Source organism: Chiloscyllium punctatum, chromosome 45 (assembly GCF_047496795.1).
Source record: "Chiloscyllium punctatum isolate Juve2018m chromosome 45, sChiPun1.3, whole genome shotgun sequence".
Taxonomy (NCBI): domain Eukaryota; kingdom Metazoa; phylum Chordata; class Chondrichthyes; order Orectolobiformes; family Hemiscylliidae; genus Chiloscyllium; species Chiloscyllium punctatum.
Genome location: NC_092783.1, coordinates 49,774,317 through 49,802,230, shown reverse-complemented (window position 1 = coordinate 49,802,230; position 27,914 = coordinate 49,774,317). Strand labels below are relative to the sequence as shown.

At 40.4% G+C, this 27,914-nt stretch overlaps 1 protein-coding gene across 1 annotated transcript in view; it reads left to right on the top strand.

The window, feature by feature from the left end:
- mdm4 (MDM4 regulator of p53) overlaps positions 1 to 26,754 on the top strand; it is a 52,204-nt gene extending 25,450 nt beyond the window's left edge. The window contains exons 5-11 of the mRNA XM_072563717.1: positions 1,688 to 1,737; positions 8,289 to 8,356; positions 9,651 to 9,747; positions 10,720 to 10,874; positions 13,685 to 13,855; positions 14,940 to 15,053; positions 24,679 to 26,754. Of these exons, the coding sequence (XP_072419818.1) occupies positions 1,688 to 1,737; positions 8,289 to 8,356; positions 9,651 to 9,747; positions 10,720 to 10,874; positions 13,685 to 13,855; positions 14,940 to 15,053; positions 24,679 to 25,248 (1,225 nt within the window). The 3' untranslated portion in view covers positions 25,249 to 26,754. The remainder of the gene's footprint in view (positions 1 to 1,687; positions 1,738 to 8,288; positions 8,357 to 9,650; positions 9,748 to 10,719; positions 10,875 to 13,684; positions 13,856 to 14,939; positions 15,054 to 24,678) is intronic.
- Positions 26,755 to 27,914: the final 1,160 nt, after the last annotated feature.

The following is a 27,914-nucleotide window of genomic DNA, read 5'->3' as shown; positions in this document are numbered from 1 at the left end:
TCAAACTTGATTAGAGTTTGGTATTTTTGGGGCATAATTTAAAATGAATGGCCGAATTTGAATTTTCTTTTTGTCTCCAGGCAACCCAGCTAATCTAGCTGTTCGACCAAATGTTACATTTTAAATTTTCCAGTACACTGTGTGTGCTGCTTTAAGCCCTTGCTGGCTTTCAATTCTCTTAAAGGTACAGTACCCCTCACCTTCATAAAAATAGTCACATGATAATACAACCAGGTAATTACTTGTCCTTGATTATTGAGCTCCCAGTCTTGGCCATCCTGTACAACATCTCATGTTCGTTTATTACTGTTACTGCTGTCAACTTGTTTATGTTGTTACAAATGCTTCTTGCATTCAGATAAAGAATCCTGAGCTTGACGTTTGACCATTATCATTTACTCTGGAGTGCAGTAGAAATTAAAACCTATGTATATTTTCAGTCGTTTCCAGTCATTCTTGGACAATTCCTTGCATCTTCACTACCCTGCACCTCCGCTGTTGTTTTCTTCTAAACCACCTTTCAATTGAATCCTCTTCCCTCCACACCTGCTCTCTGTCCTCCACCCACTGTAAGTGGACGGTATGGTGAAACACTGGTTAGCACTGCTGCCTCACAGCGCCAGAGACCCGGGTTCAATTCCCGCCTCGGGCTGTCTGTGTGGAGTTTGCACATTGTCCCCGTGTCGAGTTGGTTTTCTCTGGGTGCTCCGGTTTCCTCCCACAGTCCAAAAATGTGCAGGTTAGGTGAATTGGCCATGCTAAATTGCCCATAGTGTTAGGTGAAGGGGTAAATGTTAGGGGAATGGGTCTGGGTGGGTTGCTCTTCGGAGGGTCGGTGGGAACTAGTTGGGCTGAAAGGCCTGTTTCCACACTGTAAATAATCTAATCTAATCTAATTAATTAGTTGTATAATTTGCCAGGATACTGGTCCCAGCATGAGTTGACTAGAACCTGTGCAAACAGAACAGCCTAGGGCTGATGCTAGTGCCCCGTGAATTAGAATTCATTTCTCCCACATCAGTCTTTGAGCCATACCCCTCTAATTTTTAACCTGTCCAATGCCAGTTTGCATGTGTGCACAGGGAGCAAGAACCCTTTACCTACTGGACCAGAGTACTGGCTGAGGCTTCTCTCAAATTAAGTTTTGAATCTCCACGTGTCTCCTCCACAGTCACACCTTTCTGTTCCTGACAACAGACTAAGTTTAATATACTGAACAATCAGAAGGATGCGACTCCCTCTGAACCATAGTTTGTGGGTACCTCCCCTGTTTCAGTGTCTGTTGCTCAGATTCCAGTTCATCAGGTCTGTGCTGAGGTTCCTTTTGTCATTGTGACCACCACAGAGCGCAATGGCATCCATCCCATGTAATACGATTGCAGAACAGCATCTTCCCAGGCTTTTCTATTTTAATTAATGAGTATGCTAAATACTTTAAGTGAATTTTTGAAGTGTACTCTTGCAGCTGAAATAATATTGCCTGATTTAAACACTCCACCAATCAAAAGGCAAGAAGGAAATACCATAAACCCACCTTTTTGTCTCCTTACTCTAATGTCTCACTGTTTTGATTTGAAGATGAATGTTCAGGAACTACATATCATGGAGATTTATTCGGTGAAAGACATCTTAATGTATTGAATGAATATATGTCTTGAGAGATTTCAATATGCTTATTCCCTTGCAGCCACTTGTATGGAATGCTTTCGAGGAACCTCAGAACTGCCAATTTTCAAGGTGTGTATATTAATTTAATGTATATTAATTTAAATCTTTGTCCCTGCCGTATAGCACTTGTTTGAACTGCACTGATGCAAAGTGAGGGAGGGAGGTGAAAGAGTACAAAAAATGGGGAAGGTAACCCCATGCAGTTTTTGTTTTAAAAAGTGTTAGATAGTAAGTTCATCCATTTCATGTGTTTATATGAGTACTCCAAATGAATATTACTTTGAAGGTTGAGAACTGTTACCAGTTGAAAGGAGAGGAGGAGGATAACAATTTCTAAAGAACGTGATTTACAATGGTCTTCAACTATTTTTCAGGCTTCTGGAAGGTCTTTTTTTAAAAAAAATTGTACAAAGTTTTGTCATGTTACCATGGTTTTAATTGAATTTTTAAAATTATGATCTAACTTCATCATTAAACTGTAATCTACTTCTGAAGAAAAATAGCAGCGTAGGAATGTTGGACACGACGAATATGTAGGAAGGTTTAAAAAAAACCGTGAACTGTACCTTGTTTGGAAGAATCACTTGAAAGACAATGTACAGAGTGAGGGACTTTTACTAAGGGTGTCTCGATAGCACGTTGAGCTGGTTGAGTTCTGAGGTACTGTACATGTGACAAGTGGTGAGAAAACTAATGGGACCCTCAATAATCAATTGCCCATAAGAGTCTATTGGTCACAATTGTTTCTTTTCATGCCTGCTCACAATCCTTCCTAGTGAAATGTTCTGCCTTCATGCTAAGGACATCCTCCAGTGAGTTGAGTGGAACCACCATTTTGCTAAATGAGATAGATTAAGAACATGTCTTGTCATTCAAATCTGGTTAGCCATGTGGGCCATCAGAGGAATTAGATTTTTTTTGCAGTCTGTACCTTTGTGACTTTGATGTTTTTCTTGTTACTAATTATTACCATTAAACCATAATTCATTGAGGAATGTAGGAAAACATGCCAGAAGTAGTACCAAGATTGTACCTAAAACAAGCAGTGAAGTGACCTCTCAAGGCTGTATTTTACCACCATATCCAGTTGTGAATGGTGGTGAACATTTCAGTGACTAATGGAAGAAAAAAAAACTGCACAAACATTCCATCTTCAAATTATGGGGGACCTTAACATCTGAGTGCAAAAGACAACGCCTGAAGCATTTGCAGCCATCTTCAGTCAGAACTTGTTGAATGAATGATCCATCTCTGCCACCTCCTGAATTTCTTACCATCACTGAAATCAGTGTTTAGCCAGTTTGAATCATTCCGATATCAGATGGCTGGTTACAACCAAAGTTATGCACCCTGACTACAGTGCTAAGGGCCCGTGTTCTGAAACATGTGCTACTGTATATAACTACTACAGTGACAGCTGCCCAACCATGGAAGATTGCCCAGATATGTGTTCTCAACATAAAGGAGAATAGATAAATCAATCCAACCAGTTATTGATTCATTCTATTCTTGATGAGCAGCAGAGCAGTGGAACTTGTCAGTAATCATGCTCTTGCACTCACTAATGTTCAACTTGGGTTTGCCAGATCTGCTTTGCTCTAAGTCTTACAACACCTTTGGGACAAAAATGGCAAGAAGCGAAGTGAAAGTAACTGCCTTTGATGTCAAGAAGGCATTTGACCAAGTGTGGCATCAGGGAGCACAAGTGAAGTTAGGGGGCAGTTTGCAGTTGTGATGGAAGCAGTTGGGCGTGGCACATGGATAGCTGCTTGTAGTTGTTGGAGACTAATCACCTCAACTGTGGAGTTGTTGGAGACTAATCACCTCAGCTAACCACTGTGATGTTTCCCTGAGATAGTGTCTTCATCTGAACAATTGGCAACTGCTTCATGATCACTCTCCATCCTAAAGTCAGAAGTGGGAACATTCTCTATCCGGTGTTCAGTTCAATGCGCAATTTCTAAGATAATGAAGCAGCCATCTTCTGCATTTAGCTAAGGCCGAGACAGAAGTCAGGCTTTGACAACTAGCATTCATGCCACACAAGTACCAGATAATCATCTCCAACTAGTCATTTTTCCTTGAAATTCAGTTGGATTGCCATCGCTGAATTGCCCATCATCAATATCTTGGGATTGTATTGACCAGAAGCTAAACTGAAGCAGCTCCACATGTACTGTGGCTACAAGAAAGCATCAGAGGCTTTGTATACTGCAAAGAGTGACTTGCTTGAATCATGAAGTCTGACCATTGTCTAAACTGCACCATTCAGAAATATAATGTAGTGTTTCGCAGCTGAATGCTTGAATGTAGCTCTAGTAACATTTGAGTTCAGCATCATATTGACCAACTTAATCAGTAATTCCCTCCAATAACTGTGCATTAGATCTGCAAGATGATTGCGGAAACCTTTTGCGGCCTCTTCACCAGTACCTCCAAATGTACAAGAATAAGTGATGCATGGGAAGACCACACCTCCCAAGTTGCATGCCATTCTTCCAAGACATCATCAGAACCCTGAAATTACCTACTAGCACTGTTGGGAGTACCTTTACCACACAGGCTGCATTGCTTCAAGGACGCTGCTCCACTAATTAAGGAGAGGAAAAAAATAAGATTAGGCCTGGCCAAACAATGTATTATGGTTTCAAACCACCACAAGTTGCCGGACATTTTTCTTTACTCCACTATTGTGTTTTGGAAAATTGTATATTGCTCTTTGTCTTCCTGGGTATTATGGTGCGTGTGCATATGTGTATATAACTTGATCATTAAACTCAACGTTGAAATTGCCCTGTGACCCAGAAAGTGAAGTTTTGGTGTGAAATCACACATGAATGAGTGCTGGGTGTGATTTAATCTGTCCATTCTGACCCCTCCACAAAAATGTTCGCTAGAATTCGTAATCAAGGTTTGGGGGAAAGGCAATAATTTGACACTAGCCAATGAGGCTTATTTCAAAAGCTGGTGAGGACACAATGAAGCGAATGGTCCCTTTCTGCACTTTAACAATTCTACAATTCTATAACCAATTAATCAAAATATTTTTGCATTTAATGAAATAATTTACTTTGATAAATTTCTCAATAAGTGGGCCTGAATCCAGTCTTGGCCAGATAGATAATTAAAAGAGAGATCAATTAATCTGCATTTGCACATCTGCCAACTAACATGGTGTGCCATAACCCATACATATGTTCCCTGCTTGGGAAAGGGGAAAGTATATGGCCTGGAAAGAGACTGGGTCAAGACTAGAGAGTGAAAACACTTGTAAAATCATCTTATTTTGTAGAATTAAAATTCAAAACAATGTACATATTGATAATCTAAATGAAAGGTAACTACTGTTCAACCCAATCTGCTTGATCATGTAATTACACTTGCAAATAGTTCACTTACATATAAGTCTGTTACCTATCACTCCAGCTTATTCACTTTGGTTGTGTAAAATTAATCTATTCCTGAATGGGTCACTATTTGCAGTACCATAGGAGAGCAAATTGTTCAGCTGGGGTAATTGGAAAATTAACTATTTTCCCCAAACTTAAAAATTTTATAATTCAGTTGCTGAATTGTTTTAATTGCAATCATAATGAAAATCATATTTGCCATGCAGGTGGGGACCGAGTATTTTTACACTGGAATACAGAACTTTTCATTCTGAAGTAATGAATAGAATATTATTTATCTATATTTCATCCCATTCTACCCTTTGGTTGTGTTTGTTGTCCTTGTAGGTACTTGCTGCCACCGTGCTTCTTTCTCAAGCTGGCACACCTGTGCCAACCTAAGTTAGTGCTTTCAGTTAAACTTCCTGGACAACTGACTTTGAAATGCTGTATTCTGCAGTATGGCATTGGTCCAGTCAGTTGACACACACGCACATGCACACACACACACACCCACACCACTCCATTGCAATGTGCTGCAACTGGCAGTGTGGTCAAGAACTGCTGAAGCTCCTCTGAGTAGGGACAGGTGAGTTGGAATGTCAGCCAGTGCCTGAATATAAATTCCCAACTTTTTGATCTAGGGTGTCTGTGGATTTACAAATTCTAATCCACAATCTGCCCACCTTGGACAACTGCCTGTGTGAAGGTTGCACATTCTCCCCATGTCTGCGTGGGTTTCCTCCCACAGTCCAAAGCTGTGCAGGTTAGGTGAATTGGCCATGCTAAATTGCCTGTAGTGTTAGGTAGATTAGTTAGGGGTATAAATGTAGGGGAATGGGTCTGGATGGGTTGCCCTTCAGAGGGTCAATGTGAACTTGTTGGGCCACAGGGCCTGTTTCCACATTGTAGGGAATCTAATCTAATCTCAAAAGCAGATTTTTGGTAGGAATGTGCTTCTAAGCATACATAAGGAATAAAAGCGCTTCAGATATCTATCATGTAGATTAACCTTCAGGCCACTTGTTATTTTTCATGCCACTTTTATGTTTTCTGAATTGCAAGACTTAGTAGATGCTGATGATATTGGAGTTTCAACAAGGTTTGCAACCAGACATTGAAATGGGAGAGAAATTGTACCAAATACTCTTCCATAGAAGCTTGTCTACTTGAATGAAATTTTACAATGCAAAAGGTACAATCCCAAGATCCTAAAAGAGATGGCGGGAGAAATAGCAAGTGCACTGGTGGTAATTTTCCAAAATTCAGCAGAATGGAAAACAGCAAATGTGGTGCCACTGTTTAAAAAGGGAGGTAGATAAAAGATGGGCAATTATATACTGGTTAACTTAACTTCTGTGGTGGGAAAGATGCTTGAGTCTATTATCAAGGAAGAAATAGGAAGGCATCTCGATAGAAATTGTTCCTTTTGGGCAGGCACAACATGGGTTCATGAAGGACAGGTCATGCTTAACAAATGTTTTGGAATTCTGTGAAGACATTATGAACAAGGTGGACAACGGGGTCCCAGTGGATGTGGTGTACCTAGATTTCCAAAAGGCCTTTGACAAGGTGTTACACAAGTCTGCTGCAAAGAATAAGGATGCATGGCGTTACGGGTAAAGTATTAGCATGAATAGCGGATTGGTTGACTAACAGGAAACAGAGTGGGGATAAATGAATTATTCTAGCTAGCAACCAGTGACTGGTGATATGCCTCAGGGATCGGTGTTGGGACTACAATTAATATAGATAATTTGGAGTTGGGGACCATGTGTAGGGTGTGAAAGTTTGCAGATGACACTAAGATGAGTGGCAGAGCAAAGTGTGCAGAGGAATATGGATACATTGAGTGGACAAAGGTCTGGCTGATGGAATACAGTGTTAATAAATGTGAAGACATCTGTTTCGGTAGGTGCGACAGTAAAAATGATTATTACTTGAATAGTAAAATGTTGCAGCATGCTGCAATGCAGAGGGACCTTGGGTGTCTTGTGCATGAATCACAGAAGATTGGTCTGCAGGTACCACAAGAAATTAGGAAAGCAAGTGGAATTTTGTCCTTTGTTGCTAAAGAGGTTGAGTTTAAAAGTAAGGAGCTAATGTTGCAACTGTATAGGGCTAGTGAGACCACACATGGAGTACTGTGTACAGTTTTGACCTCCTTACTTGAGAGAGGATGTACTGGCACTGGAGGGCGTGCAGACGTGGTTCACGAGATTGATTCTGGAGTTGAGGGGATTGGTTTATGAGGAGAGACTGAGTAGACTGGGATTATATTCATTGGAATTCAGAAGAATGAGGGGGAATCTTTCAGAACTGTGCAAAATTATGAAGGGAATAGTTAAGAAAGAAGTAGAGAGAATGTTTCCACTGGCAGGTGAAACTAGGACAAGAGGGCACAGCCTCAAGATTAGAGGGAGCAGATTTAGGACTGAATTAGAAGGAATTTCACCCAGACGGTTGTAAATCTCTGGAATTCTTTGTCCAGTGAAGTAATTGATGCTACTTTAGTAAATGTTTTTAAAGCTAAGATTTCCTTTTGAACAATAAAGGAATTAAGGGATATGGTGAGAGCATGGCTAACTGGATCTGAGTCAGTGAAAAGATCAGCCATGATCTTATTGAATGGCAGAGCAGGTTTGAAGGGCCGGGCAGCCTACTCCTGCACCTCATTCTTTATGTTCTTAATGCAACTCATGAGTTGTATTTCTGTCAATAGATGTGCAGTTATGCCCATGAAATTGTGGATGAGCAACAGTTGAGTTTTTTTAACCAATAGCCAATCAATTGGGTGCATGGTACATTGTGACATTTAGGAATTTAAATATTGAACTTGTGTGTACTTAGTGTTAGTTTCAAATGTTAGGTTACGGAGAAATTTTTTTGCATTTCACTATGCTGTCTTGTCCAGATTTCTCTTAAGAAAAGACTTCAGTAGTGTAGAATAAAATCTCTTCGGAATTTTCACTTGTATATTTGTACTAAAATATTTCTTTAATCTTCACATTAACTATAAATCTGTGCTGCCATGCCTTCCACTGGGCAGATTTCTGTGTAACAGAGTATTGGAATGAGAGGAGGACGCTAACAAGGGCAACTAATCCTGCTTTCTCTTTTAAAACCAGTGACCAGAGGTTGAGTGATAACACGCAGTGAATTCCAAATGATTGTTTTGAGAATGGTTAATATTGGGGAAGGTGTTCTTTTTCTCTTTTACCTGCAATGCAGATGCTGCACAGACTGGCACACTTGTAAAGGATACGAAATGCCTGCCTATGAGGGAAGATCGTCTGAAGGTAAACTACTGTGTGATTTGTTTTGTACAGAGTGGCCCCGTCTCTGTACTTCCTGTCTGAGTGTGATCTCATCAAAGCTCAGACGGGTGGGACAGAGTCTTCTTCTCTGTTTTTCCAGAGTTCTCTTCTCTGTCTGTTGAAGGATGTAGCACCTTCTTCTCTGTTCACTTGATTCAATTTGTGGAAGATGGCAGAAATGAATAAGGTCCTGTAAACCAAGAAATATTGTTTTTGATAAGTGCCAGTTTGTTTCTTAGTCCTCTCTTTTTATAGGTAGGTGGAAAAGGGTTATTTTGATAGTATGGTGATGTCATGTTCAATGTATATTATGTTGCAGCACCAACCACTGACAACATGTAATTTGGCAAAGTGCTGCCACCGATCCACCTTTCCTTACTTTCCTTACTGAGTCTAGGAGCCTATTTAATTAGCAGTGGTATAGGGTAAACCATTATTGAGTCTTCATGAGAAAAGGAACTTTGCTTAACCGGATGTACTTTTTACCATGATTGTAATGGCTACAAGTTGCATTGACCATTTTGGCATAAAAGTAGAGGGCAGAGATGACACGTTGATCTTCATTGATGCCTTGTGCTGCACTGTTTCCTTGCTACCTAAAGACTGTGTGACATTACCAAAGTGGAGTTTAATGCAGCTTCAGCAGTCAAATCTTTTAGAATATAACCTTGTAAAACACAATGAAGTTATCCCCCCTTCCATTTACTAGACTAGGTATATATTTTGTGCTATTTTACAATACACTGTCATTAATAGTCAATTTTTTCGCCGTATAGTGTTTGCATCAGGGACATAGCATATAATTTCTCTTTAGTTGTCACTGTCCTAGAATATCTGGGAAAAATGTTTTCATAAGAAAAGTTTATTATTAGTTTCTGTAATTATCTTTTGTAATTTTCTAATTACTTATATTCCAATAAATGCTGGCAAATTTCTTATAATATCAGCTTTTTGTTTTTGTGCAAGTATGTGCATTTGAATCTCTATTTGTCAGTGCAAACTGAAAGCTTACTATTTGGAAAAATATAGAGCTATGTTCATAAAATGTTACTTCATATGGGCCTACTTTTTTTTTGCAGTGCAGACAAACGTCTCGAATAATTTGATTCCATAATTAGAATCTTCTGTTTCAAAGAATTGTGAGAATGTTCAGCCTGGGTTCTGCCTTTCTTTTATTGACACAAAGGACGGTGACTTAGTCGAACTGCTACATCCTATTCACAACTAAAAGATAACCATATAAACGTTTGCTCCTTACTCTGTCTTCCCTAAACAGTGCCCTGCATCAGGGGAACTTAGTGAAGAAGAAATAACTGCCTGGAACCTCCCAACTTCAGCTACCTCACATTTAAAAAGAAAGAACTCTGAATCAGGTGAGTGCTAAATTTATGATGGGTTAAGATTTAAAGAATGCTTTGTATTTTATCTAGTCAGTTTATTGTATGTGTCTCAAATGCAACGAATTACTTTTGGAGTGCAATTCCTCACAGAGCACAAGTCCTTGAATGAGGCTTGAATGCACTTGCAGATTCAAAGGTAAGCGTGTTACAAATGGAGACACGTTATTATTTGTAAGATATCTAAGTAGACGATCCTTTCCCTGTCTGTTCATTCTTGCCTGTGACTGTTGTCACATTTCTAAAATGTGAAGTGAAAGGTTCAGGATGGCTCTCGTGCAGAGTTCAAACCAGAAGTCCAGCGATTAATTATATTTGTATGCTGATTGTGAATTACACCAGTTACCTTTTTCTAGACCACCACCTTTCACTAAAATCAGTATAGTTGTTTGCTTTTCTCATTTGCTCTTTACGTGGGGTTTAAATCATGTGAAAAACTACTAGGACCCTGACACAGCAGTCCCAGGATTGTGCAGTCTTGATGTATTAAGTGCAATCACTAGCAGAAACCATTCTATCACTTTTATGTAATCTGCAGTAACTATCAAACTAGTGTCCCTGATGAATGCTGGTGTTGAACTTATTCATTGCTAGTACCAAAGGTTTTGTGCCAAGTATTTGGCACCAAGTACCCCTCTGCCAGATGTAACATAGAAACTAAATGCTGTTATCTCCAGAAATTCTCTGTCTGGATCTGAGAAATACTTTTGTTTACGTGACCTCTCCCTGCTGCTATTTCTGAGGAAGTCATCTTGGAACTGCTCTGGCCCTGTGCAACTAGATGCATGATCCAAGATTCCTTCCTTTCATTCTTACTGCTTAAAGTTTCTTTTGAACAATACTCCTGAACTTCTTATGGAATTCTCTTGTTTATTTCTAGGATAGAAATGGAATGCTCAAAATTCAATGAGCAGAGTTTTGGAAAATGTTTGTGTTTAATTTTGTTAGATGAGTCTGTGACGGATGATCAATCCGAATGTCAAGCCAAAGATAGTATTTCTGGTCTTTGGGATGCTGCTGCGCTGCCGTGGTGGTTTATTACAAGTTTGCGTTCAAACTATGGGAGTCGAAAGAGTGGATCAACTGATATCTGCAGCAACCAGGTGATGTGATTTTTTAAAAAAGTTAGAACTTATTAAACCTCAAATTTGATCTTATTTTATTGTATTCACATGTACCTAAGTACAGTGAAAAGTTTTTGTTTTGCGAGCAGTACGGGCAGATCATAGCAAAGAACGATATACAGCTCATAGAGTATTTAGAGTGACACACACAAGGTTATGGCTGCACAGGAGGTGCACAAAGAAAGATCAACAGTAGCAAGATCAACATTATTTGAAGTTAGCGGTCTGTTCAGCAAGCTAATAACAGCAAGGAAGAAGCTGTTCTTGAACCTTTTGGTGGATGTGTTCAAGCTTCTCTATCTCTTGCATGATGGAAAAGGTTCAAAGAGCATTTAAATTTTTTTTACATTTTGCTCTCTACTGCTAAAAAATTTCCCGAGGAGATGGGCAGGCAAACTGGCAGCATAATTCAGGCAAAAAATCAACGTGGGACTGAGATACAAAACTGAATGTGTAGACAAGCCTACCTTCTGTTACCCTGGTTGATATACCTTGTTATTCACACCCAGCACTTACCCCCTAATTGTCTTGGTTCCTAGTTCACCTATAAGCTTCCACCTGGTCAACAGCCTGTATTGAGATGGTAATTGTTTGAGATTAAAGGTGATAAAACGTGATGTGTGTTAATTGTGTATGGGACCAACTAGTCAGTGCTTCTGATTGGCTAACTTGGTGGTTTAGTTTTTAAAAATGTGGATTCTTCAGGTCTTGACAGTGTCCTTTCCTCTGGGTTTGGGGTCCTGGTCTGAGTGCATCTGTTTTTTAAAAAAAAACAACAAAATTGAAATATAAAGGTCTCTTGTGACTCAGTGGTGGTGTACCCACCTGTGAGTCAAACTGCCCAGGTTCAAGCTCCACCTGCTCCAGAGGTGTGTCATAGCATAGCTGAACAGGTTGATTAAGATGTCTATGAAGTCTATTTCAATGAAGTCTATGTCTATTTCAATGAAAACTTACATAAATTAACTTAAAATAATCCCCTCTGACAATAACAAGGGATGCTACCAATATGCCACAAGCGTCCACTGAGATCATCTATTCATTTGTCAAGGAAAATAGTTATCTTGTTTCTTAATTCCCCTACAAACTTGCACTTGGTAAGCAGCCTATATTGCGACAGCTGAGGGTGGAATCGGGTGAAGTTGGTGTCCTGTATATAGACCACAGTTGATAATTGGGTGGGTTTAATCGAAGGATGGAGAATTAAAGAAACATGAAGGATTACATTACATTACATTGCAGTGTGGAAACAGGCCCTTCGACCCAACAAGTCCACACCGACCCGCCGAAGCGTAACCCACCCATACCCCTACATTTACCCCTTACCTAACAACACTACGGGCAATTTAGCATGGCCAATTCACCTGACTTGCACATCTTTGGACTGTGGGAAGAAACCGGAGCACCCGGAGGAAACCCATGCAGACATGGGGAGAACGTGCAAACTCCACGCAGTCAGTCGCCTGAGGTGGGAATTGAATCCGGGTCTCTGGTGCTGTGAGGCAGCAGTGCTAACCACTGCGCCACCGTGCCGCCCACGACATGGTTGTCATAGATGATATCTATAACTTTGAAAATGGGATGGAATTTCTGTTGTGCAGGGCATAAGCTTCTTGGACTAAAGTGCTGAGTTTGGGTGAGAAGTTGGTTTGTTACATGGTCAGGGCTGGAGTATTGAGAAGACAATGAGCAACAGGACGTGTTGAAGCTATTGAGTAAGGTCCATGAATTGCTTTTGATGTTAGAGGTGACTTTGAAAGTAGCAGTTGGAGCAGATGGTTTACTATTGAATGTCGTGTCGTCTTTACTGTCGAGTGTTCTCATGGGTTGTTATGGTAATGTGGCCACAGAGAATGTGATGAGGTATTAAGGTTTTCATGCCAGAACCAGTCTGCCCTTGCATGTTGTATATTTGAGCCTTCATCCCATCAGAAGGTACTCTGGCACCATGTGTAAGCCACAGTATCCATGGTTATGACTTTTATTACCAAGAATTAAACTTTGCAGTTAGCAGTGCAGCACTCATGGGTGACATCTGTAATGACTCTTAACACCAAATGGTGTTCCCAAGGCCTTACAAACAGTTTTTTTTTTACTTCTACTACTGTTGGGGTAAGTGTATACAGCATAAAGTAATGTATATATCAAGTCAAGCAAGTGACTGAGCAAGCCACCAAAATTATTAGAGAAACTATCTCTCAAGTGAGCTCAGCTTGGAATCTTAGTCTATTGCTTTGAAGCTGATTGTAGTGCAGGTGGCAATTGTGAAACTTTTTTATAGAAAGTTGGCAGGCCGTTTTTGGAGCCAATGACAGGAGTACGGTGGATATTTATTGAGATTTTGACTACTTCCTATCCTGGGTTTGAACAATGGAATTTGAGCTCATTTCTTTCATGGAACTCAACCAGATTGCTCAAGCAATCTGGAGTTGAGCCAGAAAGATGATAGTTCCTCTTTTTTAAAAAAACCCTGCTCATACCCAGTCCACTTAAGCGCTCTCATCCTCAAATCCTTAATTGCACCTGCTTGCTATAGGGCATAAGCTCTTCGGATGAAGAACTTATGCTCAAAACTTAGAATCTCCTTGGATGCTGCCCGACCGGCTGTGCTTTTCCAGCTCTGATCCCCAGTGTCTGCAGTCCTCACTTTCTCTTGTTTGCTATAGGACAAACTTAAATAGCTAGTAAATGTCCTACAGGATACACAATGTGCCAAAAGATGGCATGTAAGATTATTTTATGTTGGCTAAATAAGATTGTGACATTAACACATCATCTTGATTCTTCAGGATATAGACACTGCCATTGTTTCTGACTCGACTGATGATCTGTGGTTTCTAAATGAACCTGCCAGTGATGAAGTAAATGTGGAGATCAAATTTGAGACAGTAGAAGCAAAAGAAAAAGATCCTCATGAGAATCAGAAAGGAGAGGAGGAAAAAAATACAGAATGCAAGGAGGTAGGTAAATATTGAAGCAGTCTAAAGTTACTTCTGGATGCATCAGTTTCCAGATGCGTGTGTCTTCTCTGTGCTGCCTCATTCAGTGACATTTGAACTATGGCTGTCTGGTTCCTGTAACTTAAAATGCTATTGAGTCATTGATTAAATGAGGACCAGATAAAAATTAATTTTTTTGACAGCCTTTGAAATTAGTTTGTTCAGTTTTTTTTGTGTGGAAGACAGAGGCCATCAGCCATCATTCAGAAATAAGACCAAAAGGCAGATAGCTAATTATCATGTTTTATCAGAAGTAATGAATTGGAAAACCTTTTGGAAGAAAAGCATTGCATTGGTACTAACATGCTTATATTGCTGGAAACATAAAAAAGACAAGGCTATTGTAATATATTTTTATCAATGTGCAGTTTGATCTCAAAAGTACAATATTTATGTAAAATGGCCAATTAATGTTGTAAAATATTTTGTAGACTTGATGATAATAATGGCAAAGACTTTTTTTTACCCTGGTCGTTGTCTGTCTCAGGTTAAAAAATGCTCTTTCCTGACAGGAGAAGAACGTTGAATACAGTCTTTGGGGTTTGGAGTCGAAACTAGTCCAAATAGATGTCATAAAAGTCTCTTCTCTGAAGGCTGTTAACTTCACAAGAGAAATTTTTGAGCTTGTGGGCACTTGACTGAGTTAAATGCCCTGAATTTAGCGTAAATTGCTTTCAATTCAACAAGCTTGGTCATAGAAAACGCAAGATTGAAATCTGTGGGGTGATTTTGCTCAGGTGTAGTATGGCAGCACTTAATTGAAGTCAATATGATCAGGTGCACTTAGTCAGGGCTAAAGTGCATATAACCTGTTATAAATGACTCAGAAGTGCTTAATACTGTCACTGGGTTAAAAAAATAAATTCACAACATCTTATCATTCTTCACCGTGAATGCGAAAAGTTGGTAGTCCTAACCTGCAAAGTAGCAAGGTAAGAATCACTGTAAGATTCACATTAATCATTTTGTGACTTACACTTGCAGTTTAGCAGTAGCTATATTGGTGACTCCTCTTGTGACCTGTGCACTCCTTTTCCCGACCCAGGCCTATTCCTCCCTTCAGGTTACAATCTATGAAGCTGATGATGACCTGCCATGCTCAGGGGATGCTACCGACACAGAAATCTCGGACGTGTTTGAGAACTCTGATGGTTTAAAGGTAAGTCCTAATATTTTAATGTATTCTGAAGTTTTTGTTGTAGACACTAAGATAATACACAGCAATTTTAATACAATTAAAGATTGTTATAATATTAACTTGGCTTTTCTGCATCATTCAAACATTGGATGTTTTGAAACCTTTGGTCTATCTGTGAATGTGACCATTCATGTGAAATAGTGAAAAGCAAATGCTGCTAATATGTAGACCTTTTTATTAGCTAGGAGTGCACACTTTCCAGGAGGAGTCGCTTGCAGAATTCAGGAATTGGAACTCTGGTTGAACTTCAGTAAACAAATCTTTTACTTTCTAGTTTTACCCTTAATGCAAATAACGAAAGGATCACTACTTAAGATGGGAATGAAAGAGAAAATGGGTGACTATAAATTCATTGGCATACATCAGTGTTAAGGTAAATGCAGAAATCTGTTACAAGGTTTTGAGAAATAGATATGTGGATAATAATGATCTGATTCTAGTCAGCATGGACTTGCAAATGGGAAGTCATGTTTGAACATCTTTTGAAAGTGTTAACAAAATTGATAAAAGAGAAGTGGTGGACACAGTATACTGAGATTTATCAGAAGGCTTTAGTAAAGGTTTTCACATGGGACTGGTTAAAAGAAGTTAAAATGCATGAAGTAGGAGATAGTGTACTTGCAAGGATTAATGGTTAGCTAATAGACAAAAAGCATTAGGAATAAATGCACCGTTCTCAAGTTGGTCGGCTGTGCTTGTGGGGTACCCGAGGGTCAGTGCTTAGACCTTGGTTAGTCCAAATATTTATGTGATTTGGAAGTGGGCATAATATTTCCATAGATGTTCCAAAGCTAAATGGGAATGTGTGACGTCAGCAAGATGTAAAGCATCTTCAAGAGGATTTAGACAGGCTTAGTCAATGGGCGAGAATATGGCAAATGGAATGTAATGTGAAAAGTGACTATCCACTTTAGTAGGAGAAACAGAAGCATGAATTATTTCATAAACTGTGAATGATTGTAAAGTGTGTGTATACAAACGGACCTAGGTTTCTCTGTTGATATATCATTGAAAGCTAACCTGCCGGTATGGCAAGCTATTAGACACTAGTCTTTATTGCATGAGAATTTGAATATAGGAATAGTGAAGTCTTTCTTCAGTTATATAGAAGCGTGGTAGATTGCACCTGGAGTACTTTGTGAAGTTCTGGTTGTCTTATATCTGTTCCTGAGATGGTGTAATTGTCATATGAAGAATGATTGTGCAAACTGGGCCTACATTCTCTGGAGAATCGAAGAATAAGAGGTGATCTCATTAAAACCTTCAAAATATTTGAAAAGGAAATACAGACTAGATGGAGGTGAGATATTCCCCCTGATTGTGGAGTCAAGAAAATATCCCTGTCTTTAAAAATATGGGGATATCACTTGGACCTGTAATTAAATTTTTTTTATTTCGAGGTTTGTGAGCATTTAGAAGTTTCTCTCAGAGCTGTCAAACGTGGGCTAAGTATGTATCTTGAATTCTGGGTAATCCAAGGTGGAGAACGGGAAAAATTTCTGGCTGTAAGAGCTGCTCCTTTTTTTTTTGAGGTATTTTAGGTGTTTGAGGTGATTTCCTCGAATTCCAGGAGCAGCAATTACTGTTTTATATGCTGTTGCATTGTTTTGGAACTTTGGGAATAAAAATTAAAATAACAGCAGTTTTAAAAGGGAGAAGAGCAGACAAAGGAAGCACATGGTGAGGACAGTGCAGGAGAGAGAGAGAGAGAGAACCTGCACAGTTACTGCCTTTGCTGTTTGAATTTGTGTATCACTGGACATCGGAGTGCATCTGGGAAAATTAACAAACAGTGAAATTCACAACTAATCTTGGAGGAACTGTTGGGCGAAGTTCACAGCACAGAATCAGATAAATTAATTGTTGTTTTAAGTCTGTCCAAGAGAGAGGCTGTATTAGTGAGTACAGTGGGTTCTTTCTTGATTATATGTTTTTGGAGATAAGTCTCTTGATTAAATTTAAATTAATAGCTATGGCTTATATTTTAACCTGGGGCAGTATTTGTAGAGGAATAAGATGGTGTTATTTTCTGGGTCTGTAGATTGTGAAGGAGCAAAAATGGCCTTTGCATTGATATGTACTACTTGTCAGATGTGGGAGTTTAAAGAGAGTTTAAGGGTTACTGCTGATTATATCTGCCATAAATGCTGTTGGATACAAATCATATCAGATTGAGTGGATTGGTTGGAGAGACAGATAGAAGCGATGAGGAATTTGCAACAGCGACAGTATGTGATGGATGGCAGTTATAGGCGAGGAAGGAGCTCAAAAATGGTCTGAGGAGAGCCAGGATGGGGCACGAGAAAGGCTTGGCAGAACGGATTAGGGAGAACACAAAGGCATTTTACACTTATGTGAGGAATAAGAGAATGGTCAAAGAAAGAGTAGGGCCGATCAGGGATGGCATAGGGAATTTGTGTGTGGAGTCTGAGGAGATAGGGGAAGCCCTAAATGAGTTTTTTGCTTCTGTCTTTATGAAAGAAACGAACTTTGTAGTGAATGAAACCTTTGAAGAGCAGATGTGCATGCTGGAATGGATAGAGATAGAGGAAGCTGATGTGCTGAAAATTTTGTCAAACATGAAGATTGACAAGTCGCCAGGCCTGGACCAGATTTGTCCTCTGCTGCTTTGGGAAACAAGAAATGCAATTGCTTCGCCACTTGCGAAGATCTTTGCATCCTCGCTCTCCACTGGAGTCGTACCTGAGGACTGGAGAGAAGCAAATGTAATTCCTCTCTTCAAGAAAGGAAATAGGGAAATCCCCGGCAATTACAGGCCAGTAAGTCTCACGTCTGCAAGGTGTTAGAAAGGATTCTGAGGGATAGGATTTATGACCATCTGGAAGAGCATGGCTTGATTAAATGCAGTCAACACGGCTTTGTGAGGGGCAGGTCATGCCTCACAAACCTTATTGAGTTCTTTGAGGATGTGACTAGAAAAGTTGATGAGGGTCGAGCTGTGGATGTGGTGTATATGGACTTCAGCAAAACTGCTGTGCTCTTCCAGCACCACTAATCCAGAAAGCCAGAACTGCTGTGCTCTTCCAGCACCACTAATCCAGAATCTGGTTTCTAGCATCTGCAGTCATTATTTTTACCTAGTTGATTTTAACCCTACTGCGAATCCTCTTGCAAGGATGCCTGCCTTGAAGGAGTTTTCCTCCTCTCTCTACAAGAATCTCAGGGAGTCCCTCTCCCACTGCACTCCACACTTCAGGCTCTCTGCCTTTATTCCTGATGCAGGGCTTTTGCCCGAAACGTCGATTTTACTGCTCCTCAGATGCTGCCTGAATTGCTGTGCTCTTCCAGCACCATTTATCCAGAATTTGATAAGGTTCCCCATGGTAGGCTCATTCAGAAGGTCAGGAGGAATGGGATACAGGGGAACTTAGATGTCTGGATACAGAATTGGCTGACCAACAGAAGACAGCGAGTGGTAGTAGAAGGAAAATATTCCGCCTGGAAGTCTGTGGTGAGTGGTGTTCCACAGGTCTCTGTCCTTGGGCCTCTACTGTTTGTAATTTTTATTAATGACTTGGATGAGGGGATTGAAGGATGGGTCAGCAAGTTTGCAGACGACACAAAGGTTGGAGGTGTCATTGACAATATAGAGGGCTGTTGTCGGCTGCAGCGGGACATTGACAGGATGCAGAGATGGGCTGAGAGGTGGCAGATGGAGTTCAACCTGGATAAATGCGAGGTGATGCATTTTGGAAGGTTGAATTTGAAAGCTGAGTACAGGATTAAGGATAGGATTCTTGGCAGTGTGGAGGAACAGAGGGACCTTGGTGTGCAGATACATAGATCCCTTAAAATGGCCACCCAAGTGGACAAGGTTGTTAAAAAAGCATATGGTGTTTTGGCTTTCATTAATAGGGGGATTGAGTTTAAGAGTCATGAGATCTTGTTGCAGCTCGATAAAACTTTGGTTAGACCGCACTTGGAATACTGCGTCCAGTTCTGGTCGCCCTATTATAGAAAAGATGTGGATGCTTTGGAGAGGGTTCAGAGGAGGTTTACCAGGGTGCTGCCTGGATTGGATGCTTATCCTATGAAGAGAGGTTGACTGAGCTCGGACATTTTTCATTGGAGAAAAGGAGGAGGAGAGGGGACCTAATTGAGGTATACAAGATAATGACAGGCATAGATAGAGTCGATAGCCAGAGACTATTTCCCAGGGCAGAAATGACTAACACGAGGGGTCATAGTTTTAAGCTGGTTGGAGGAAAGTATAGAGGGGATGTCAGAGGCGGGTTCTTTACACAGAGAGTTGTGAGAGCATGGAATGTGTTGCCAGCAGCAGTTGTGGAAGCAGGGTCATTGGGAACATTTAAGAGACTCCTGGACATGCACATGGTCACAGAAATTTGAGGGTGCATACATGAGGATCAGTGGTCGGCACAACATCGTGGGCTGAAGAGCCTGTTCTGTGCTTTACTGTTCTATGTTCTATAGGAAGGGGGGATGTCTCGGATACAGTCACATAGATGCGTTAACTCAAGGAAGGGTAAGAGAGGTAGGCAGGTCGTGCAGGAGTCTTTTGTGGATATACCCATTTCTAACAGGTATGCTGATTTGGAAAATGTAGGGGGTGATGGATTCTCAGGGGAACGTAGCACAAACAGCCAAGTTTCTGGTATTGAAATTGGCTCTCATCCAACGAGAGGTACGTCTGCTTCCAAGAGATAAATTGTGTTCGGGAATTCTGTAGTCCGAGGTGCAGACAGACATTTCTGTGGCCAGCAGAGAAAAAGCAGAATGGTGTGTTGTTTCCCTGGTGCCAGGACCAAGGATGTCTTAGAGAGGGTGCAGAATGTTCTCACAGGGGGGAGGGGCCAGAAAGAGGTCATTGTCCACATTGGAACCAACAACAGGAAGGGGAAAGGTAGAGATTCTGAAGGGCGATTACAGAGAGCTAGGCAGAAATTTAAAAAGGAGGTCCTCAAGGGTAGTAATATCTGGATTACTCCCAGTGCTACGAGCTAGTGAGGGCAGGAATAGGAGGATAGAGCAGATGGAATGCATGGCTGAGGAGCTGGTGTATGGGAGAAGGGTTCACATTTTTGGATCATTGGAATCTCTTTTGGGGTAGAATGACCTGTACAAGAAGGACGGATTGCATCTAAATTGGAAGGGGACTAATATACTGGCAGGGAAATTTGCTAGAACTGCTTGGGAGGATTTAAACTAGTAAGGTGGGGGGGGGGGTAGGACCCAGGGAGATGGAGGAAAGAGATCAATCTGAGATGGGTACAGCTGAGAACAGAAGTGAGTCAAGCAGTAAGGGCAGGCAGGGACAAGGTAGGACTAATACATTAAACTGCATTTATTTCAATGCAAGGGGCCTAACAGGGAAGGCAGATGAACTCAGGGCATGGTTAGGAACATGGGACTGGGATATCATAGCAATTACAGAAACACGGCTCAGGGATGGGCAGGACTGGCAGCTTAATGTTCCAGGATACAAATGCTACAGGAAGGATAGAAAGGGAGGCAAGAGAGGAGGGGGGAATGGCATTTTTGATAAGGGATAGCATTACAGCTGTGCTGAGGGAGGGTATTCCTGGAAATACATCCAGGGAAGTATTTGGGTGGAGCTGAGAAATAAGAAAGGGATGATCACCTTTATTGGGATGGTATTATAGACCACCGTGCACTCTTTCCCCCCCCCCCCACAATAGTCAGAAGGAAATTGAGAAATAAACTTGTAAGGAGATCTCAGCTATCTGTAAGAATAATAGGGTAGTTATGGTAGGGGATTTTAACTTTCCAAACATCGACTGGGACTGCCCATAGTGTTAAAGGTTTAGATGGAGAGGAATTTCTTAAGTGTGTTCAAGACAATTTTCTGATTCAGTATGTGGATGTACCTACTAGAGAAGGTGCAAAACTTGACCTACTCTTGGGAAATAAGGCTGGGCAAGTGACTGAGGTGTCAGTGGGGGAGCACTTTGGGGCCAGCGACCATAATTCTATTCGTTTTAAAATAGTGGAAAAGGATAGATGAAATCTAAAAGTTGAAGTTCTAAATTGGAGAAATTTTCATGGTATTAGGCAAGAACTTTCAAAAGCTGATTGGAGGCAGATGTTCGCAGGTAAAGGGATGGCTGGAAAATGGGAAGCCTTCAGTAATGAGATAATAAGAATCCAGAGAGAGTATATTCCTGTCAGGGTAAAAGGGAAGGCTGGTAGGTATAGGAAATGCTGGATGACTAAAGAAATTGAGGGTTTGGTTAAGAAAAAGAAGGAAGCGTATGTCAGGTATTGACAGGATAGATCGAGTGAATCCTTAGAGTATAAAGAAAGTAGGAGTATACTTGAGGGAAATCAGGAGGGCAAAACGGGGACATGAGATAGCTTTGGCAAATAGAATTAAGGAGAATCCAAAGGGTATTTACAAATATTTTAAGGACAAAAGGGTAACTAGGGAGAGAATAGGGCCCCTCAAAGATCAGCAAGGCGGGATTTGTGTGGAGCAACAGAAAATGGGGAAGATACTATATGAATATTTTGCATCTGTATTTACTGTGGAAAAGGATATGGAAGATATAGACTGTAGGGAGATAGATGGTGACATCTTGCAAAATATCCATATTACAGAGGAGGAAGTGCTGGATATCTTGAAATGTCTTTAAAGGTGGATAAATCCCAGGACCTGATCAGGTATACCCGAGAACTCTGGGAAGCTAGAGAAGTGATTGCTGGGTCTCTTGCTGAGATATTTGTATCATTGATAGTCACAGGTGAGGTGCTGGAAGACTGGAGGTTGGCAAACGTGGTGCCATTGTTTAAGAAGGGCGGTAAAGACAAGCCAGGGAACTATACACCGGTGAGCCTGACCTCAGTGGAGGGCAAGTTGTTGGAGGGAATCCTGAGGGACAGGATGTATGTGTATTTGGATAGTCAACATGGCTTTGTGCGTGGGAAATCATGTCTCACAAACTTGACTGAGTTTTTTGTAGAAGTAACAAAGAAGATTGAGGACAGATCAGTAGATGTGATCTATATGGACTTCAGTAAGGCGTTCAGCAAGGTTCCCCATGGGAGACTGATTAGCAAGGTTACATCTCATGGAATACAGGGAGAACTGTCCATTTGGATACAGAACTGGCTCAAAGGTAGAAGACAAAGGGTGGTGGTGGAGGGTTGCTTTTCAGACTGGAGACCTGACACCAGTAGAGTGTCACAAGGATCGGTGCTGGGTCCTCTACTTTTTGTCATTTACATAAATGATTTTGATGCGAGCATAAGAGGTACAGTTAGTAAGTTTGCAGATGACACCAAAATTGGAGGTGTAGTGGACAGCGAAGATGGTTACCTCAGATTACAACAGGATCTGGACCAGATGGGCCAATGGGCTGCGAAGTGGTAGATGGAGTTTAATTCAGATAAATGCGAGGTGCTACATTTTGGGAAAGCAAATCTTAGCAGGACTTATACACTTAATGGTAAGGTCCTAGGGAGTGTTGCTGAACAAAGAGTCCTTGGAGTGCAGGTTCATAGCTCCTTGAAAGTGGAGTTACAGGTAGATAGGATAGTGAAGGTGGCACTTGGTATGCATTCCTTTACTGGTCAGAGTATTGAGTACAGGAGTTGCGGAGGTCATGTTGCAGCTGTACAGGACATTGGTTAGGCCACTGTTGGAATATTGTGTGCAGTTCTGGTCTCCTTCCTATCAGAAAAATGTTGTGAAGCTTGAAAGGGTTCAGAAAAGATGTGCAAGGATGTTGCCAGGGTTGCAGGATTTGAGCTACAGGGAGAGGCTGAACAGGCTGGGGCTGTTTTCCTGGAGCGTCGGAGGCTGAGGGGTGACCTTATAGAGGTTAACAAAATTGAGGGGCATGGATAGGATAAATAGGCAAAGTCTTTTCCCTGGGATCGGGGAGTCCAGAACTAGAGGACATAGGTTTAGGGTGAGAGGGGAAAGATATAAAAGAGACCTAAGGGGCAACTTTTTCACGCAGAGGGTGGTATGTGTATGGAATGAGCTGCCAGAGGATGTGGTGGAGGCTGGTACAATTGCAACATTTTAAGAGGCGTTTGGATGGGTATATGAATAGGAAGAGTTTGGAGGGATATGGGCCAGGTGCTGGCAGGTAGGACTAGATTGGATTTGGATATCTGGTCGGCATGGATGGGTTGGACCGAAGGGTCTGTTTCCATGCTGTACGTCTCTATGACTCTATGTGTAAAGTACAGGTTGGTCGATTTCTGATTACCAATGATGTGCATGGTTAATGGGTTGAGGTTGGTAAAAGTGCAATGAGGTGTTCGATCGGCCATGATCACATTGAATGGCATGGCAGGCTTGATGGGCTGAAAGGTCTACTTTTGTTCCTATGTTCAAATAGAAATGAATTTGAATTATTCACAAAGACCCAAATAATTGGAATTTGAGAACAATTATTTAAGGGACACACAGGAGCAGGAACTGGTCATTGAGCTTCTTTAAGCATGTTCTGCTATAGTTAGATCATAACGGATCTGTATCTTAACCTCATTTACTGCCCAAGTTCCATAATTTTTAATAACTTTGCCAAATGTATATCTATTAATCCCAGTGCTGAAAGTTTCACCCGGTCTGCCCTCAACAGCATTTTCTGGAGAGTTTGATTTTCATAATTTTGGAAGAAAGTACTTCCTGGCACTGTTGACCCCAAACCATTTATAAAGTTGTTCTGAACTTGGGCAGCTTTTCTCTTTACCTACTTTGTTAATTCAGTCAGTCATCCAGAGTATCTCCATTAAATCATCACTTAATCTGGTTTGTGATCAATGGGTTGCAATTCTAGTCTCTGCAACCTGCTCTTGTAATTTTCCTTTCCAGTTGTGGCATTCTTCCTGATAAAGGGCTGTGCTTTTCCAGCACCCCACTCTTCAAGTAATGAATCTGGGACCAATCTATGCTTCCTGAAGTGAAGTATGTCAGATTGTAGCTAATTGTAGCTAACTGGAGCTAATTGTAAACACAACATCCACCCTTCGATTCTTGTCCTTTCAAACAATGTATTAATCGTTTTAATTTTGTGTGCCTGTGAAATATTAATAAATCATGCAGTGACTGGAATATCAATGCCTTATCTTTCTTTGAAACATAATTTGATGCTGTATAAAATGAGCTTCTGCTACAATGTTTTATTTAGACAGCACGTTAATGCACCTGCAATTTACTGATGGTACACCATGTCAACCAAAGTGCTATCACCAATTACTGCTGATTCTCCACTTTGCCTATACTTGTACTTTCAATTTTGTTTTTTTTTTTGCACAAATGGGTTTAATTTGCCTCACATTTTGTTTTAAAACTTGTATAAAGCCATCTAATGTTTTAAAGGAATTGTTTTCATGTACCTATACCGTTCAGTTCTGAACAATTCTGATCTTTCTGGTCAAATTATTATAAAATAGCAATATTACCCGTATTTGTATTTTGAAAGCTGGGGTTGATGATGGAAATAACATTTGCAATAAATTACCTGACATTTTCTTTATGCTATAAAATCTAAGTGGTCAGCCAAAATACCTGTTGCCAAACGGTGTAAAGCCCTGATCAACAGTGATGTACATTCTTGCTTTTCCATTTTAGGACTCCTGGAAATGTACCAACTGTGGAAAATGTAATCCTTCTCAGAAGCAATATTGTCTGCGGTGCTGGGCACTTCGTAAAGGCTGGTACCTCAATCCCAAGTTTGTACATTCAACATCCGACCCATTAATTACTGGCTTTGAGGCTACAGAGGAGGCTGAAGACATTGATGTTCCTGACTGCAGAAAGTCTGTTTCTGACCCTCTGATTCAGCCTGAACAGCTCCAATGTAATGAGAAAGCAAAACATACCCAACATGGCTCTTCAGAATCCTTAGATAGACTTTCGCAGCCATCCACATCAAGTATCAACTTAAGCAGTAAAGAGGAACTTCAGTCTGAGGGTGGAGGAACAAAAACTCAGCGTGAAGACTCCTCACATTTTCGGAGGAACTGCTTGGGACCCTGTCTTGTCTGTGGTGTACGCCCCAGGACTGGAAATATTATCCATGGAAAGACGGGACATCTCGTAGCATGCTATGCATGTGCTAAAATGTTACATAAGCGTAAACTGCCTTGTCCTGTGTGTGTGCAGCCAATTAATACAGTTATAAGAACTTTTATAGGATAGCTACATGCCGTGTTGTTAAGTGAAATGAAAAATTATCTTGTTTATGCTTTTCCATTTGAGCTTTTCCAATTGCCGTTGCAACATAGGTAATGGGTAAAGAACAGAATACCAGAGAAGAGGCAGGAGTATCGGGAGAAATGGTGTTCTTACTCTGTTGTTCCCAATTAGTTCAGTATTATACAGTATTACCCAAACTAACATTAGTTTGGGTAATACTGTATAATACTGAACTAATTGGGTAAATTACTTGGTCACAGTAAGTGCCGTACATCCTAATGTAGCCAGTATGTTTGGATTGTATGGTGATAAATTTGTTAGCAGCGGTATTTGTGAGTGTTGGAATGCTCTAGATTCTATTCTGTATAACATTGGGTTCTATCATAATATTTATTTTGGTTTTTCAACAATTTTGTGTACTTCTTTGAATAGCAATGGTACTGAATCTATTATCTTTTATAATTGTCTAAGTCATTATATTTATCAATGAAACTTTTGAAGCTGACCAGTGTACTTTTAAAATTGGGCCATATTCTGCAATTGCCCTCATTGCAAGTTGGATCAAAAACAGCTCGCTGTGTCTCAGCCTCCAAGTTGCAGAGTTCTGGTTTCAAATACTTTTGAGCTGTAAATGCTGAAACATTCTGTGGTTGTGATGTGTAATTCCACAGTTTTTTTTCGCTAACATCTTCTGCTCTAGTCACGAGAGATGCAATTATCTGCAGTCATCTTTATTGCCAGTTGGTGCCAGCTAGAATTTGAAATGCTATGCTGTTTTTTGACATATAAGCAACACTAATCTAGTAACCATTTTATTTTGCCATTGATTCTACACTTATTTTGGAATTGATGCCCAGGCATTTGAGGAATGAAGAAATTGCCCATAACCCATTGCTTTAATGTAATATTTCTATCTGCTTATCTTTTTCTCTCTTGATTCCACTATTCCAAGCAACAGTGATGGGTGCCTGTGCATAGTCCCATTAATTTTGGCTGCAAATACTTTTTTTAAATCTATGCAACTCTAGTTTGGAAAGACAGAATTTAAAGTTTTTGTGCTATTTTTGAGATATATACTTCACATGGAATCTGATGATGATGCTGGCTATTATGACTTATTGTGACAGTGTTAAAGCTAATATTTCTTCTGACCTCACAACATATATATTGGGTGTGTAAACTGGCATTTTAGTTCGAGTTCTGGAGTAGAATGGTTTGAGAAAATTGAACTATTGTTCTCGTACAGTGGCAAGTACTACTGCATTAATGTTTCCATGTGAAGTCTCTGGCGAATATTGTTAAGTTTTCAAGTTGATTGAGCACTTTGGTTTGGTGTTGAGTATTCCTTTTATATTTTTGACAATTTTTGTGTTTTCGATTGAGGTAGCTACTGTTTTCTGTCATCTGAGTGTCTTGTGTGAGAATTTATACTAAGCTGCAACTAATGTGCAATAATTCAGTACTAGCCGAGAATAGATGTTGCTTCAATAAATAGATAATCTGCTGGTTTGATGTTTCTCATTTAATGAGATGCTTTGTGGGTATGTTCAAAATGTAACAAATTATGTAAATTTCTGTTGAACTAAAACTTGCAGCATTTAAAACCTTAAGCATGAAAAAAATCAAAAACAAAATTTTTGATTTACATTATTGTTCTGAGGGGCAGTTTACCATCTTATTCTTGTAATTAATCACAACTGGAATTGATTACAGACATGTCTGCTGACTCATTTTCATGTACCCGCTCAAAGATGTTATCTGGCTTTGATTTGGAGCTACAAAATGCAGTTACCTTTTTGTGCTTTTTATTAATTCTTGCTATTTAGGCAGCACTGGCTAGGCTAGTAATTACTGCCCATCCTAACTGCCCTTCAGAAGATGAAGTGCCACATGAACTATTACAGTTCCAGGGGTGTACATGCACCCACAATGCCATTAGGAAAGGAATTCCAGGATTTTGACCAAGTGAAGAAGAAATAGTGATATAGTTCCAAGTCAGGTTGATGTGTGGCTTGGAGGAGAACTTGCAGGCAGTGTTATTCTTGTGTGTCTTGTCCTCCTATGGGATAGAGGTCACAAGTTTGGAAGATGATTTCTACGGAGCCTTGATAATTTGATGCATTTTGTTAATGGTGCACACTGCTGCCATTGTGCACCATGTGAGGGAATGAATTTTGAGGGGGTTAGATGGGGAACCAAGTCCTTTGGTGTTGAGCTCCTTGAATATTGTTGGAGCTGCGCTCATGCCTCATGCTTGGCATGTAGATGTATAATATGAGGAGTCAGGAGTTGAATTGCTGGCGTCTGAATTCCAACATCTGATCTACTTTTGTATCCAGAGTACGTACTTCGCTGGTTCAGTTCATTTTCTCTGTTCAGGATGGAAAGATGCACAAAATAGGTGACTTAGTATCGTCCATTGCTTTTTATGGCTTTTGCTGGCTTAGGCACTATATGAGCAGAATAATGGGTGGCAAAGTTAGTCATTGCTTAAAAAAAGGATGGTTAGCTGGTCTGTTTGCTTCTATGTCAGTGTTACAGCTTTTTAAAACAAAAAGCTAAAAATCGCACAGCATCAGTTTATAGTCCAAAAGGTTTGTTTGGAAATACAAGCTTTTGGGGCAGTGCTCTTTTGTCAGTTAGCTGATGAAGGAACAATGCTCCAAACG